The 15,171-nt window shown below is 38.5% G+C and overlaps 1 protein-coding gene across 2 annotated transcripts; it reads left to right on the forward strand.

Annotated features, from left to right (window-relative positions):
- The first annotated feature begins 2,189 nt into the window (after positions 1 to 2,189).
- On the forward strand, positions 2,190 to 9,027 carry LOC129240991 (probable G-protein coupled receptor Mth-like 8). Of its 2 annotated transcripts, none has more exons than XM_054877100.1 (7): positions 2,190 to 3,236; positions 3,353 to 3,509; positions 7,828 to 8,019; positions 8,088 to 8,306; positions 8,376 to 8,526; positions 8,592 to 8,804; positions 8,880 to 9,027. In XM_054877100.1, exons 1-7 carry the CDS (start codon positions 2,427 to 2,429, stop codon positions 8,920 to 8,922), a joined length of 1,785 nt encoding a protein of 594 aa, XP_054733075.1. In that variant the 5' UTR covers positions 2,190 to 2,426; the 3' UTR covers positions 8,923 to 9,027. The 2 variants fall into 2 exon arrangements, with proteins under 2 accessions (XP_054733075.1, XP_054733076.1); XM_054877101.1 differs by having other exon boundaries at positions 8,883 to 9,027.
- Positions 9,028 to 15,171: the final 6,144 nt, after the last annotated feature.

Genomic DNA, 15,171 nt, shown 5'->3' on the forward strand with positions numbered 1-15,171 from the left:
ATAAACACATTTTACATATTTTGAGATGAAAGCGAAAGCTTTTAGATTGGGCATAAAATTTATTACTTAAGATACTGGACATCTCAATAAAAATTTTTGTTTTTAATATATATATAAAAATGTGTTTTTTTTGCATCTGTCCACTTTCACCTAAAAATATATACAAGTAAAAGTTCTAAAAATAGATTAGCTTTAGCACAGTCCAAAAATACCTAAAAAATGCAAACAACTCAGGGAGGCTGAAATGGGCGATATGGGTCCTCTGACACTTCTTTCTTATGCTTAACTTCTCTCGTTATGTGTGCCAGCTTCCAGTAAATGAAACTATTTTGCTGGCAAATAAGTAGTGGTGTGCTAATGTCAGTTGGAAAACGATTTTGAAAATATATTTTATGTTATGAGGTTTTGACTATAAAAACATACATATCTCGACCTTCAAGACGAAATGTCAATTTTTATACCCACATATGGATGTATATTTGCCTTTACTTATATTTCAAGGATTTTAGACAGTTGGGCTAGCTATGGTGACCTTCGAAACTTAGTTTTTAACGAAATCAATGCTGTGACTGTTTAAGGTGCATTTCTAAAAGGGATTTTAGTTAAGAGGCAAATCTAATAGCTAATCTAGTAATTCACTAGGCACTGCCAGTGCGGTATAGTCACCGATCCTCATCTAACGTCTAACTCATCAAACGGTGGACCCATAAAACGTGCTGTTTCGAAGAATGCGACCAGAGGGAGAGGTGAGTGGGTTTAAGAGGGCATGTGTATACATAGATGGTTAGTACCGTGCAGTGAGCCTTCACATGGTGAACATATATTGAATATGTCGAAGTCAATACTGGATAATTAGGAGTTTAACCTGCTGGAATATCCAGACCATAATTGAGGCAAAGTTACACAGGTCTCACAATCTGCGTGTCAGTAGTTGCAGTTATGTTTGGTTCTGCATCTTCTCGGTATAGTCGAAGAAATGTCTACTGACTCATCTAGGAGGTGGCGCAGACTCTAGCAAATGCCTGCAGCCTCATTATGGGAGGAGAGACATCAGGTAGCATCTCGCGGCTGTCCTAATAGCAGTAGTTTGACCGGTCTAAAGCTTTGCCCACTGCGAATCACTAGTACCTGTCTAGTGCGCTGAACCTCATCCCGATTATCCTCTTCCCACCTACCTGAAGCTAGAAGTTGAACTCGCACGCAGTAGGGATTATATTAAGCTTGGGCGCTGACTGATGAATGGCAAAGGTTTGTCAAACATCATGAGTCTTAGACCTTCAGTTACAGAAAAAATTCATCAGCTGAATAAAAATTTAGAGCTATGTAAATACTTATTTAACATCGTGAAAGATTTTTTAATTATTTCAAATAATGGTATAAATATCAAAATGGTTCAATTAATTTATAATTTGTTTTACAAAGCTTTCAAACGAGGTCTCAAGTGCTTTTAGGGAACATTAAGGTTGACCCCAGTCAGAAGAAATGGACTTAATATCAGTCCTGTAAGTAGTTTAACCATAAATATTTACTCTCGCATTTCTCCACGACTATGACGAGAACGGCGTTTATTTAAAAAAAACCCATTGAAGATCTCTTAGAGCAAAGAGAAAACAATTTCCAGACTACCGAGCTGTATTCCCGTGTCGGTCTAACTGACCTTTATAAATATTTCTAATTTGTTCACATTTTAATTATATGCAGCATTCCCATTAAAAAAATTCACCACCCGCAATCTACCATCGGCATTCCCAACTGGGTCACGTAGGTATTTTAAAAACGCGCAAGGTGTGTGGGCCAGCGATGCCTAGCGGTCATGCCATCAGACTACTGTTCGACAGCAGTTAAGCGCGAGCACGCGGATCGAGTAGTCATTGCCATCGCAGTTGAGCCAACGAATCGGCACACTAATCACCGGAAGGAAAGCCAAAGCGGCACATAACATCCTCACCTCGAGCCAGTGAGCTTCTTCAAGTCGACTACGTCAGCAACAAACTTTGAGTGCAAACCTTTCTAATCCTTCCGCCAAAGGGCATAAGTATTATGATGCAAACGATTAAGTTAAGCCCATCGTTGAAACTCAAAGTACAATAGGATATTATCCACAGTGAAAGGTGGCATCGTCAATCACTGATCTGTGCAACACACATCTTTGACTACATAGCTCGTTTGCCAGCATTGTGCGGGCGTAAATTTGAGAATTTGTGAACATTGAACCTGCGCCCACAGGTTCTGCGAATTTCTCTGGAGAATATCGAATCATTTGTTTCACACGCGTTGAATTGTGGGGTGGTACCAACGCTTCGTATAATAAATATTTATGTAGGTACGCGCATAAACGGCATGTGAACAGATGTATGTTCGCTCGACTCAGTGTTGATACATTTTAACAAACGCAAACTGTGAAAATAAACATTTTGAATAAATAAATGCGAACACAATTAAAAATGTCTTCGAGCGAAACACAAAACAAAGCCAACAAAGCCAACAAAGGCGGCCAAATGTGCGCGCCAACATTAGTGAAAGCAATTAAATCTGTACGATATGATGTGGCAAAAAAGCGTTGGCCGCTAATAGCTGCTTTTATCATCATCAGTACATGTTGTTGTTGTTGCAACGTCATGGCAGCAAATAGCGCACCGCCGGAGATGAGATACCCATGCGCCTTTATTGATACCATCAACGTAACCGGTACTCCCTGGGCGTATGAGCAACCTAATGTTACCTTCGCTGCGGATACTAAACTCAACAACACCAACAACATCAACAATATAAAAATCAACAGCACTGTTGTTAGTAATAACCATCATGACGACAACAACAATACAAACTTTCTTCACAGTCTCGGCATTACATCCATACCGCGCGAATTGATTGCCGAATATCAGTTTGTCATCAAGGATGGGGTGCGCGTTAAAGTGGAACGTCACCTGCGCGCTTGCATTTGCAAACTGAAGCCATGCATACGCTTTTGCTGTGCAGAGGGGCGCTACTATGATACGGCTAGCAAGTCATGCATGCCCATTCTGAGCGTCATCGATGCCGACATATCCAACGGCAGTCGACAGAGCATCGCTTTGACTGGCTTGGACCATCACGAGGTACCGGTGTTGGGAACGGACGGCCGCATACAATTGGCGAACACAGAGCAGCATTTTAATGTACATATTGGTGTTCCTTGCGAACGGATGCGTTTCGTATATAGAAACAGCGAGTTGGTGCATTGGACTTTGTTCGAGGTAAAGTTCATTGACAGCTGCAAGTGGTTATGCACGCGGCAATCAGATATCGTGTTACGCGTGCTGATGTACATACATAAATATATACATTTTTTTATATCCAAATTGCTTTACAGAATGGCACAATTGCAAACCAGAACTACGTATTCCCGAACTATTACTGTTATACGCCGCATCAGTTGGACAATGTGACATGGAGTTGGCAGCCGTTGGCCTGTGTACCGAACAAGTTGCTTTTCGTTTTGGGCAAAAAAGAGTGGACCTATGCAATTTGTAAGTAGTCAATAGGTGGGCAATAACAATTAGTTATAAATGGCTATGGCTGAAGAGGGAGTCGCAAATTTTTAAAAGAAAGCGAAAGTGAGAAATTCATTCCTTCATTTAGTACATCTAGACATAGAAGGTTTCTTACAGACTACATAGAACTAACAGTAGCAGTTATTTGTATATATTTCGCAATTACTTAAAAAATTCATTGAGTGATAATTTAAAATTATATTTCGATAGGGATAAATCGAAAGCCAAAGAACTTGAAATCTGGTTAAACTCATTCAAAGTTCTAATCAAATCAATCTCGAAACCACCTGACATAAACCGTGCTAACCCCCTTTATAAGGAATAAATCATTACTTCGAAGATATTTTTGAGGTATGTGAAAGTGAATACGCTCTAAGAGTAAAGGCGAGTCAACAGTCTGAAAAAAAGCCGGAGCGATTTTAAATTTAGTAATGCACACCGGTGAATCGGATCAGTGAAGTTTAAAGAGCTGAATGCAATACGAAGAAATTTCTTTTGAATACGCATAGATGAGGTGTCATACTACAGTTGAGACTCGTATGCGCGAAGTCAATAATGACTTTAAAGTGAATGGATCCGTAAAATCGGAAACAAAACTCCGAACGAGGGCAAGTGTAGAATATGATTTGGCCATTGCAAAATCAGTAATTCCATTAAGAGCATTTAGACGCGAGTTCTTTATAAAATATGAGGTAAAAATTAAATGCTTAGACTTAGAAAATGAAACATGATAACATTTCAAAATTTTGTTGAAGTAGATTCCTACTGGGAATCCCTATCGGCAGCTAAAAAAGGAAGAGAGGCGTATTATTAGAATGAGGAAACGAGAGGCCGAAATACGTGAGTGCGAGGCGCTTAAGATACTATACCAGAGAATAGGAACAGCGCTCGAAAATTCTATCAGAGAGCTCGGTGGCTTACAGAAGGTTTTAAGACCGGCGCGTTTTTCTGTAAGAACAAAGACGGCGAATTGGTGACTGACATCCAGAGCAATCTTAAATTAGGGAGGGAACACTTCTCGAACCTGCTAAACAGTGATAGCTGCGCATGTCAAAGAGAATGTGAACATCCTGATACCCCAATCGTTGACGACGGAACTGTTGTTCCGCTACCTGGCCATGACGAGGTGAGAATAGCGATAGCTAGGCTAAAGTACAATAAAGCCGCGGGAGCCAACGGACTACCGGCTGAGCTATTCAAACACGGCGGCGAGGAGATGGTGAAGTGAATGCATCAGTTCCTATGCAAAATATGGTTGGATGAATGCTCGTCTGCCGATCGGAATTAAACTGTGCTCTGTCCAATCCAAAGGAAGGGTGTACTGGTCTTCTAAATATCGCATATAAGGTTCAAGCGAGCGTATTGTGTGAAAAGCTGAAGCCCACCGTCAACCAATTGATTGAACCTTATCAGTGTTGCTTTACACATGGAAAATCCACCATCGACCAGATATTCACAATACGTTAACTCTTTGAAAATACCCATGAAAAGAGAATTGACACCCACCAACTTTTTCGATTTTAAAACTGCATTCGACAACACGAAAAGGAGTTCTCTACATGCTGCAATATCTGAATATGGCTATAGACAATGGTGTTGCTGACCATCTGCAGCGCCGTCAGAACTGGGGAGGACCTCCCCGAGCCGTTTGATATCAAATGAGGTTTCAGACAGAGTGATTCGCTGTCGTTTGACTTCTTTAACCTGATGTTGGAAAAGATCGTGCGACCGACAGAACTTAATAGCTCAGGCATATTTCTCTCTAAAGGCGTACAATTGTTGGCATATGCCGATGATATTGACATCGTCGAGCTTAACAACCGCGCTACTAATTCAGCCTGTCATCAAACAAATAGTCGGCAGACTCGCGTTTCGGCACCCGCATCACTGTTGACAGTTATGATCTCGGGGTTGTAAGAGACTTCGTTTATTTAGGAATGAGCATTAACACCAATAGCAATGTCAGTCTTGAAATCCAACGGATAATCTCTTGCCCACAAATGCTACTTTAGACTAAGGTTCCCATCATGCAAAGTCGTATCGTATGACGCAGAAGCTGGGACGATGACAACATTCCATGAGGCGTACCTGGGAGTGTTTCAGAGAGAGATTCTGCGGTAGATTTTTGGACCCTTGCACGTTGGTGACTGCAAGTATCGTAGAAGATGGAACATAGTGCAGCGAATAAAGATCCATGGGCTTGTATGGGCTGTAATAGTTTCATCCGCCTATAATATATAAGTATGTACACCGTTAAGCTGTTTCCACTTCTTTTGCGTGTATGTGCACAGCTTGAGCTCGATTCATAAATTTCTGTTCCGACGATATTTTCCTGAATTTTTGTTACGAATGATGATGAAAAACTCTTCCTATTTTGTCGCTTATACGAGACTAGGTTGTGTCTTGCTGGCTGCGCAGGCTACTTTAATAGGATGAGTGCAGTAGAGAGTCTTTGTATTAATTGAGGGTGTAATCATAGGAGTTTTTATTGCTCCTTAAGCAAAAGGCAAATTTTAAGATACCATCTAACTTGCCCTCTCTTGCTTACGACTTGTGAGGCCCATTGACTATTCATGTTTTAGTGGACTTAACTTATTCGGAATCAATCACGTAATTCCAAAATTCCTTTGCGATTTCATTCATCTTGATTGCTTTATTTATAGCCTCACATTTTTTCTTGATAATTTATTAAATACATGCAAAGAAATGTATAGAATATAAATATAATTAATTTCTAGGTCGTTTCTGGCTTGAATGTTTGTATGGCCGTATTTTCTCACTGATTTGAATTTATAATAGAATATTTTTGTTGCAGACAGATACTGCAAATTCGCACGTACATACCTATACATAAATATTAATGCCAATTTTTACTACGTTTGTGTGTATGTGTATATGAAAGAACACATCCAGTTGTTTCTTTTTTCATTTTTTAATTTGCTGTTGATTTAACAAATTTGCATGTGGCAAAACCAAAGAAAAAAGTGAAATCTATTTACCACAAAATCCAACTGATTAGGTGTAAACACAATTTATTGATTTTGTTTTTGAAGAAAATATGAATGTGTATGCCAATGTAAACAACAACGATTCATGGTAATTTTCTCATGAATAATTCAATGTATCAAGTAATTACAGTGTTGGGACAGAGGTGCCGATTCACCGTTTAGGGAGATTTATAAACTTACGAATGAATGGGCGAACGTTCGAGGATTTTCTCATAAACGTTAGCTAATTTGTCAAGTAACGCTGGCACGACTGTCCGACACGTGAGGTCAATGGAATACCACTTTGATCAAAAAGTTCGCGGAATATACTCAAAAAATTCAAAATTTAAGATTATTTCTTTATTCTCAAAAGTGATTTTATCGATAACAAAGTATGATACTACCCATCCCCAAAGTACCGCCACGCACTTATGCCAGTGTTTCATTCAGCTCTCGAAACATTTCTGGAACTCTATTTTCGGTATAGCCATCAGAGCCGTCTTCGAATTTTCCATTACTTCCATTCGACTGTTATAACGCGTTTTCCGTAACCAGTGGTGGTTTTTGACTCGAAAAACAGAAAAAAGTCGCTGGGAGCCATATTAGATGAGTTCGATGGCTGTTGGATATTATTCGTTCATTCTTGGTCAAAAATTAACGAATAATGATGGCACTGTGTGACGGTGGGTCATCATGGTGCAAAATCCATGATTCGTTTTTCCACTAAACCCTTCTTTTTTGGCGAATTGCTTCACGTAAACGATGGTGGTGTACAAAAACTTGCGGTGTACAATTCCGTTGTAAACCATAAAAACCGTGAGCATCGCTTTCATTTTTCACTGAAAATGACGTAGTTTTTTGGTCTTGGCTTATTCGGAGCTCTTCACTCACTCGCCTGATGGTTGCATTGCGTGTCGTACTCATAAACCCATGTCTCGTCTCCAGTAGTGTTGCGTTTGATGAATGCTTTCTTTGTAAGGCCCGGGACTTTTCAGCCCATGTGTTAAGTGTTGAAGTGAAGAAATTACTGCTTTGTTTTGCTCAATATTGTCTTACTGAATTTTCGAGGCGATTTTATGGGATTTTTCAGGGTTTCTCAAAGTGCCAAAAAGGCTCCTGTTTCTGAGAAATGCATTTACCGCATATAAAAATACCTCTGTGTAAGTTAGTTTGAGGTGGTCAATGAAAGAGTCAAGAAGCTTAATTTTTTTATATAAATAATTTCTTATTTCAATAAAACTTGGATATAAGTATGCAATTCCGTGAGTTTATTATGTATTAATAAAATGTCATGTTTTGTTCTGCAGGCTTAATTCTGGCCGTCATCTGTATGAGTATTATCCTATTCGTCTACCTCTTCTGCAATGATATGCGCAACACATTCTATGGCGTCGCCATCAAAGTCTACTCGCTATGCATAATCATTGGTTACTCGCTGATGGCCCACCTCACGCTCACAGATCCGGTGAAGTTCAGCACGCTGTCCTGCATCAATATACGTAAGTTGCACCTTTGATTGTTTAAAATCACGCACATTCATTGGTTCGTTTTCTCCCGTTCGTTGCAGCCGCTTGCGTTATCCTATATTTGGTGTTATCCTTCTACATTCTGAGCTTCATCAGCTTCAATTTTTATATGCATTTTCATGGTATTATCCTGTCACGTCTAATGTTTTGGTTGATTTTCTTTCCGATCGCCCTGCTGACGGTCGGCTGGTCGATCTTCGCCGCCAACAACATCTATGACGGTAAACAAGTATTCGGCGGCGATACCTGTTGGTTTGATCGTACGTTCACGAAAAAATGGAAAACTGGTTTTGTGCCTTCTTTTTAATGTAATTCCTCTTGTTTTGCAGCAAGCAATTGGTCCATTATGGTATATTTTTATGCGCCGATTTTCATTGCGTGCGTTCTGACCATTTTTTTCTATATTCTCACATTGATCCATATCAGTGAGTGGCGCGACTACAATATGCGCAAGCCCACGGAGTCACTCGAGGAGAATTGGTGCGTAGAATATTCGAAAGTTTTTCGTTTTTATTAATATTCGAAACTTTTTCTATTATGCGCAGCTTTAAATCTTTCTGGAAGTTCTTCACCTACACTTTCGTGGTGTTTCTAGTCTGCGTCACTTCGTTTGTAATCAACTACTATCGCAAGGAGGGGACGCACATTAATTATGCGGTCTGTTTATTCATCGCTTTTCATGGCTTCGGCGGCTTGTATGCACTGATCGGTCAAAATCGGCAAATTCAAAATTTCCTACGACGCATCGAGGACGACGTGTAAGTTAGCAACTGCAAAACAAAGTATTTTTAAGCCTATAACTTAGGTTTAAATGTTCAATTGTATACTTACAGCAGCAGTGATGACGAGAGCGCGGTGCACATGTCCGGCTTCTAATCACTGTATTTCATCTTCAGCCTAAGTACAGGAAAAGCCAAAACCCTATAGAGTGTAAATATATTTTCATAAGTTTTGTGAGAAAAATAGATACGAAATGCTTTATTGTAGTCTGTATAAGTTTATATGTAAATATAATAAAAATAATAGTAATATACATAGAGCGGCTATTGATGCTAGATAAGCGTACTAACTGGGAGTTCACAGAAGAGCAGCGAGAAGCTTTCTCTTTCGAATGCAGTATCTCTCGCTTCTAAGCATATAGCTGTTTTTCACTCAGCTCGATGCATTTTTAGTACAACAATACATATATAATTAGCGCTGACACCCTTTATTTTGTTCGGCCGAGCTCTCCTCCTTATTGTGGCGTGCGTCCTGATGTTGTTTCACAAATGGAAGGGCCTACAGTTTTATGCCGCTACGAAAATCAAATGGTTTTTTGTGAGGAGCTTTTTCATGCCAGAAATATACTTGGAACTTTGCCATTGTCTGCCGAGAGGCAACCACTATTCGAAAAACGTTTTCTTAAATACAAAAAGTTGTTAAAAAAATTTGGTAAAATTATTTTTTTTCCAAGTTTTGGCGCTTTTTGAATATTATAAGTTGACGGTACTGGTGAAACGTTTTTACAATAACAGTTTTTTAGTGTTCTTGTAAGATGTTGTACACATTGCAATTTATACATATACGTAGATGTGTGTGTATCTTCGTTGTTTAGTAAAGACGCAAACCATAGAAAACATTCACAAGTTGCCAGGAGAGGGCGCCAGAGCGGCGAAGAAATCTGTTCCCAGTGCTTAAAATTCGTTGAAGGTAACACATTTTTCATCGACATCATATGCATACATGTATGCAAATTTCACTAAAGAGAAAACTAAAAATTTATTTAATTTAAATTTAATTTTAAATTTGTGTATACCTTTTTTCTTTTTTGCTAAATAATTGCCATTTAAAATTTTTAAATAAAGAACTTTTTATTGAAGTGACACCAGTATTGTTTGCCGACCTAAGGGAAGAGCTGCTTGATAAAAATTGAAAAGCTCGTTGCTACAAAATTGTGTGTCATTGGAGAGGTGGGCTTCATATAAAAGCGTAGACCACACTTTCATAGAGCAAGGAGACGGCTAAATTTAAATATAATATGCGTTATATAATAATATATTGAGGTCATCAAGGCAACACTCTTTCTTGATTTTTGTCATTCGAAATCCGGCGAAATTTCACTGTTAGTTGCCTGCAAACACAAGTAGTACAGATCACTCAGTATACTTACTTGCCCACATATAAATACATACATATGCAATTAAACATTTAAATTTAAAGTTTAAGTCCACACCCCAAATCGTCTAATGCATTTGAATACAACCACCAACTGTCCCAGCCAAGCAGCCAGCATCACAGCATCAACGACAGGCATAATTTCAAATCAAAGCATCATCAATGGCATCATTTGCAGAAGCTGCAGTAGAGCGCACTAATACTATGCAAATATGCTATGCGATAGCGTCGTTTATGCCGAGCACTGCACTGAAGGCAGTGACAGTTTGATTGAGAAATCTTTGATGTGTGCGCGCAAACTCAAACTTAACTTCAGCAATCGTACAACAAGTGTTTATGTACATATGCGTATATATGCATGTGTTTATGTGTGTATGAGGTGAATTTATTTGATATCAGAGGTCATTGCCCTCACTGCCTGCTGGCTTCTGCTTTCTGCCATTCGATTGGCTGCATCTCCGTTCACCTTATTACTCACTCAACGACATGCTAGCTGCGAGCTCACTCATTTACTCTACGTACCAACACTTGTTCGTGTTATTCTTTCTATTACAAATACATGTAAGGGCATTTGTGTGTATGTATGTTTACGTATATACAAACACATACATATGTAAATATCTGTACACTTCCAGAGTGGTGGAATGCCAAGAATTTCAACGCAGTCATCTAAAGACACTATTGCGAGAGCGCGCATTTTGAACCTGCCACAAATGCAAAAAAGTCAACAGGAATTGAACCTGGCGCTCTACAAAACACTACACCATAAACGACTGCACCAGCGACTGCTGTTCGCCAGCGCAATGTAACGTTGTTAACCACTCTTCCGATTTGTACAACAAATTTTACTTACTTATTTCCATTTCACCATTTCACTGCTGAAGCGGATGGAGGTGGGCATCTCGGTGTAGTGATTAGGGCGTGGAATGCCCGTTGACTCTCATACACCGTCTTATGTATACGTGGATTGCAGAGTATAGGTAAGTTTATATTAGCGGGGGCAAGACGAAGGGTAGAACCTTTTTTGCATCTACACGTGGAAATGCCACCGCAACTCCACAAAGCACTAATACATTGAAGTGTGTGGTAAACGTAAATATTCATATCACTTCCCAACAAATGTTTGGATTTGATTTCAAGTTCTATGGAGGCCTCAAATCTTAATCGTTGATTTCGGCAAGTAGCATCGTCAACAGAAAAAGTAGTTTTTCATTCAACCGAGCAAAAGCGGATTCTGATTATGAGAAAGTTTGAAGACCAAACCATACATTTTCCCGTGGCTTGAGAGATGAAGCAGGTTAGAAAACGCTAAGAAAGCTTTGGAAAATTTAAATGCTTAAATATTTCTCTAAAAGCCAATGAATTTTTATTGTGTGCTTGCTGGGATACCAAACACGATGTGTAAAACCTGTTTAGGTGTGTAATTTATCACTTCGTATTTTCACACACAGGAATTAAATACAAAAAATGTACGATTTCCTGGTGTTTTACTTCACGGGAAGTGAAATTTTATTGTAAAGCCAAGCTGTAGAGTCTAATGGATTTGGAGGCGTATAGACTGGCGAAACGTATGTAATCGTAGTAAGTCGTATTCCCTAAAACGTTTCTTATCTTAACTTGACAAGTTGAAGTTGGATGGAGAGGTTCAAATTGGAATATATTATCAGAAACTCTCATCATCCTGACGATTACCCATCATGGTCCTCGGTTCATGGGCACCATTAGTAGGGGAACACCTGACTTTCTACTCGGTCACACTGATCCAATCACAAAGATTTTACCTGAGACTGCATGGTTCATGGAACGGAGGCAACTTCAACTGCCCTGAAAGACATCTAGGGTAAATAATTTTGATGTCCATTCTACCAATTCTTCTGAGATTTTTCAGGGTGAATATTAGTTATACCTGGAGTTTTATTTGCCAATGTGCAGTAATTCTCTAAACAACCTTTTACTTTGTTCATTGTACAGATCCGCACGTAAAAACACTCTTAGCTGGGCGTCAAAAAAATCCACATCTGAGATAACCTGGTTTTTAAACGCTCTTTTATGTAAATGAAAAAAAGATTGCATTTCATAGAAAATCGTATCAAAAATCGTATAGTAAAAAAATGTCCTACAAAGTTAGATATTTCTCAAGTAAGAAGTATTTGTATAGCTAACAAATATATTAAAAATATATTTGTTTTCCAAGTCAAAGATATTATTTTGTATTGATTTTTTTTTTTTTTTTGGTCGATATTATATTGTTTTTAATGTTACCATACAAAGTTTAATTTGGCATAACAACCCCGCCAATACGCTCAAGCAAAAATACCAAGCACTCACACCATCACACACCTAGGTGCCTACCAAAAAAATAGAAAGAAGCGGGTGTTTTGCTTGTAATTTTGCACAGTGACTATGTGACAGTGTATTTTCCGTTACTTTACCTTATCTCTCCTTCTTTGCCTTCTTTGCCTTTTTTCTCATATCTCTAATCTAATCGTATTGTGATGACTGTCGCGCTTTTTTGCACCTTACGATATTATCAAATATTGACTATTATGAGAACTTAGGGTCAAAATATCTATAAACAATTATTCAGCCAAAGTTGAACATTCATGGAATCTTGCAATCTTAATTCATTCCTATTCCTATTCTAAAACTCAAAGTTCTTTTCGGTGTTACCAGCTATATAATGGAGCGCCAAAACATTTGATTTAACTTTAGCGGAACCAAACTCAGGAGAATGTACCTAATTTGAAAATTATGTTTACATATCAGGTGGGCGTGGTTATTGGATAATTTCGATAATTTTCTTACCAACCCAAAGTAAAATATTTACCAAGTTTCATTGAAATACATACATTTTTGCTGGTGTTATCGTGCGCACGGAAGGACGGACGGATAGCTGGAAGGTCGGACAGACATAGCTATATAGACTGGTCTCATAATGCAGAACTTTTAGTTATGTATGTGTCTATATCTATCTCGGTTGCTTTGTGCTGTTATATTATATGTAACCGTTAAGTGAATAAAATTATTAAAAAGTAACTTAATTTGCCTTGATTTATTTCACGATAACAATCCTTGTCATGGCCAACATAAACTTGTAAATTAGGAGCATTAACATAAAATGTGGCTGCATCATTTACGACCCAAATTTAGATGCCGTATTTAGCTGCTTTTGGTGGAAAGTACAACGACCTCTGGTTGGTAAAAGCATTTCATCAACAGTTATGAAACTTGCGGACACATGAAGTACGTATTTTCAATCGTACATTCCATTTTACTGAAGGGAAGAAACCAAAACCAACGCAACAACTCCGCGAACGCATTCAACACAAATAAAAATACACAGGGCCAAAATGACACACCGGAACAGATCTAATATTTTTTTTGTACAGCTTTACTGACTTATGTTTCGGCACTAATTTAAAAAAGAAATCAATAATTCGTACGAAGATCGTTGGAAAAGTGCGTGCAAAAATAAAAAAATACCTAATTATTTGAAGTTTACCTTTTTATTTTTCTATAATATATAGTCTGCTTTTAGGCTTATACACTTCGTCCAACGCTGTTCTAGTTTGTTGATCCCTTCCGTGTAAATGTATTTGTCCAATCCTAAAAACCAGCCATTCAGTTCTACAATCACCTCCTCGTTAGAATAAAATCTTTGCCAGCCAGCCATTTCTTCAAGTTCGGAAACAAATAGTAGTCTGTGGGATCCGAGAGAGCGAAGTTTTTAAAATCGAAAGCGTGTGAAACGAGTTGGAACCCTATTTCTATCAATTTTGCGACCACAGTTGCTAAGGCATGAACTGGTGCGTTGCCGTGATGCAAACAGAAAATCACTCGACTACCTCGATTCAAACGAATGCCAAACACAAAGAACTAAACCGATCTGATTGAAGCTTGGTGTGTGTTCTTCCAAGAGATGCCATGAACTAAGCATAACCTCGATACGCGCCAGTAGTGCAACCTCTCTGACTTTGCACGGGCTCTTCGAACGACCTTCGTATAGAATTTACCAGATGGAGTTAAAATCTCAGGTTGATTTGATCACATTTTGTCTGAATTGGAAGTTACTCAAATTCAAATTTGGGTCAAACTGAATCAAAGACTCGCGGAGGTTAAAATACAAAGAAGATTTCTAAAAATTTAAAGAAGTGCAGCACTTGTTTTGAAAAAAAAAGCAGCGATGTGATGCCTAACGAGGCTCTTGAACTAACAATAAAGTATTGGACTGAGATATTGCACCGAATCTTCAACGAGGCGCTTGACTTGACTTAGCATTGGCTGTAATCAAATTTGTGCAATTGTAATTGATTTTTTAATGGCTTTCCTCAAGTACAGTTCATTTGATTAGAAATAAAACTGCACTGCGAAGCTGAGGCGCCATTTTACATAGCGTCCAAGCTGCTAGGTATGCAGCAGATAGCAGTAAGCGCATAGGCATTTACAAGTACAGAAAATCTGCACTAATACATACATATAAGCAATGCGCCGAATATATATATATATATATATATATATATGCAGATACATATGTGATTGTACATAAATGAGTATATAATTGCGTGTGTGCATGTGCATGTAGTTGCAATAAAAAATCAAATACATAGCATTACGGCAACTCTTTTACAGTTTATATAGTACACACATCAGGCATTTACATAAATATGTGCATGTGTGCATTCTAACACTCATTCATCATATAAAAATGTGTGCATATGCTTAAGTACCTAAATAAATAGAAATATGTACCTTCATATACACTTCCCTATATGCACTTGCCAGCATACGCAAGCTCATTATGTGCACACAACTACTACAGTATGCATATACATCAGCAACACTCACACACTCACACTCACACTCACAAAAACACGAAAGTGCTGTATGTAAACAAAAGCAAAACTTTTCTAGTGCACCGCGTCGAATGAGTGCTGCACGAGTTGACTGGTCGTAGTGAGCGCGCCCAGTCTT

Source organism: Anastrepha obliqua, chromosome 3 (assembly GCF_027943255.1).
Source record: "Anastrepha obliqua isolate idAnaObli1 chromosome 3, idAnaObli1_1.0, whole genome shotgun sequence".
Taxonomy (NCBI): Eukaryota; Metazoa; Arthropoda; class Insecta; order Diptera; family Tephritidae; genus Anastrepha; species Anastrepha obliqua.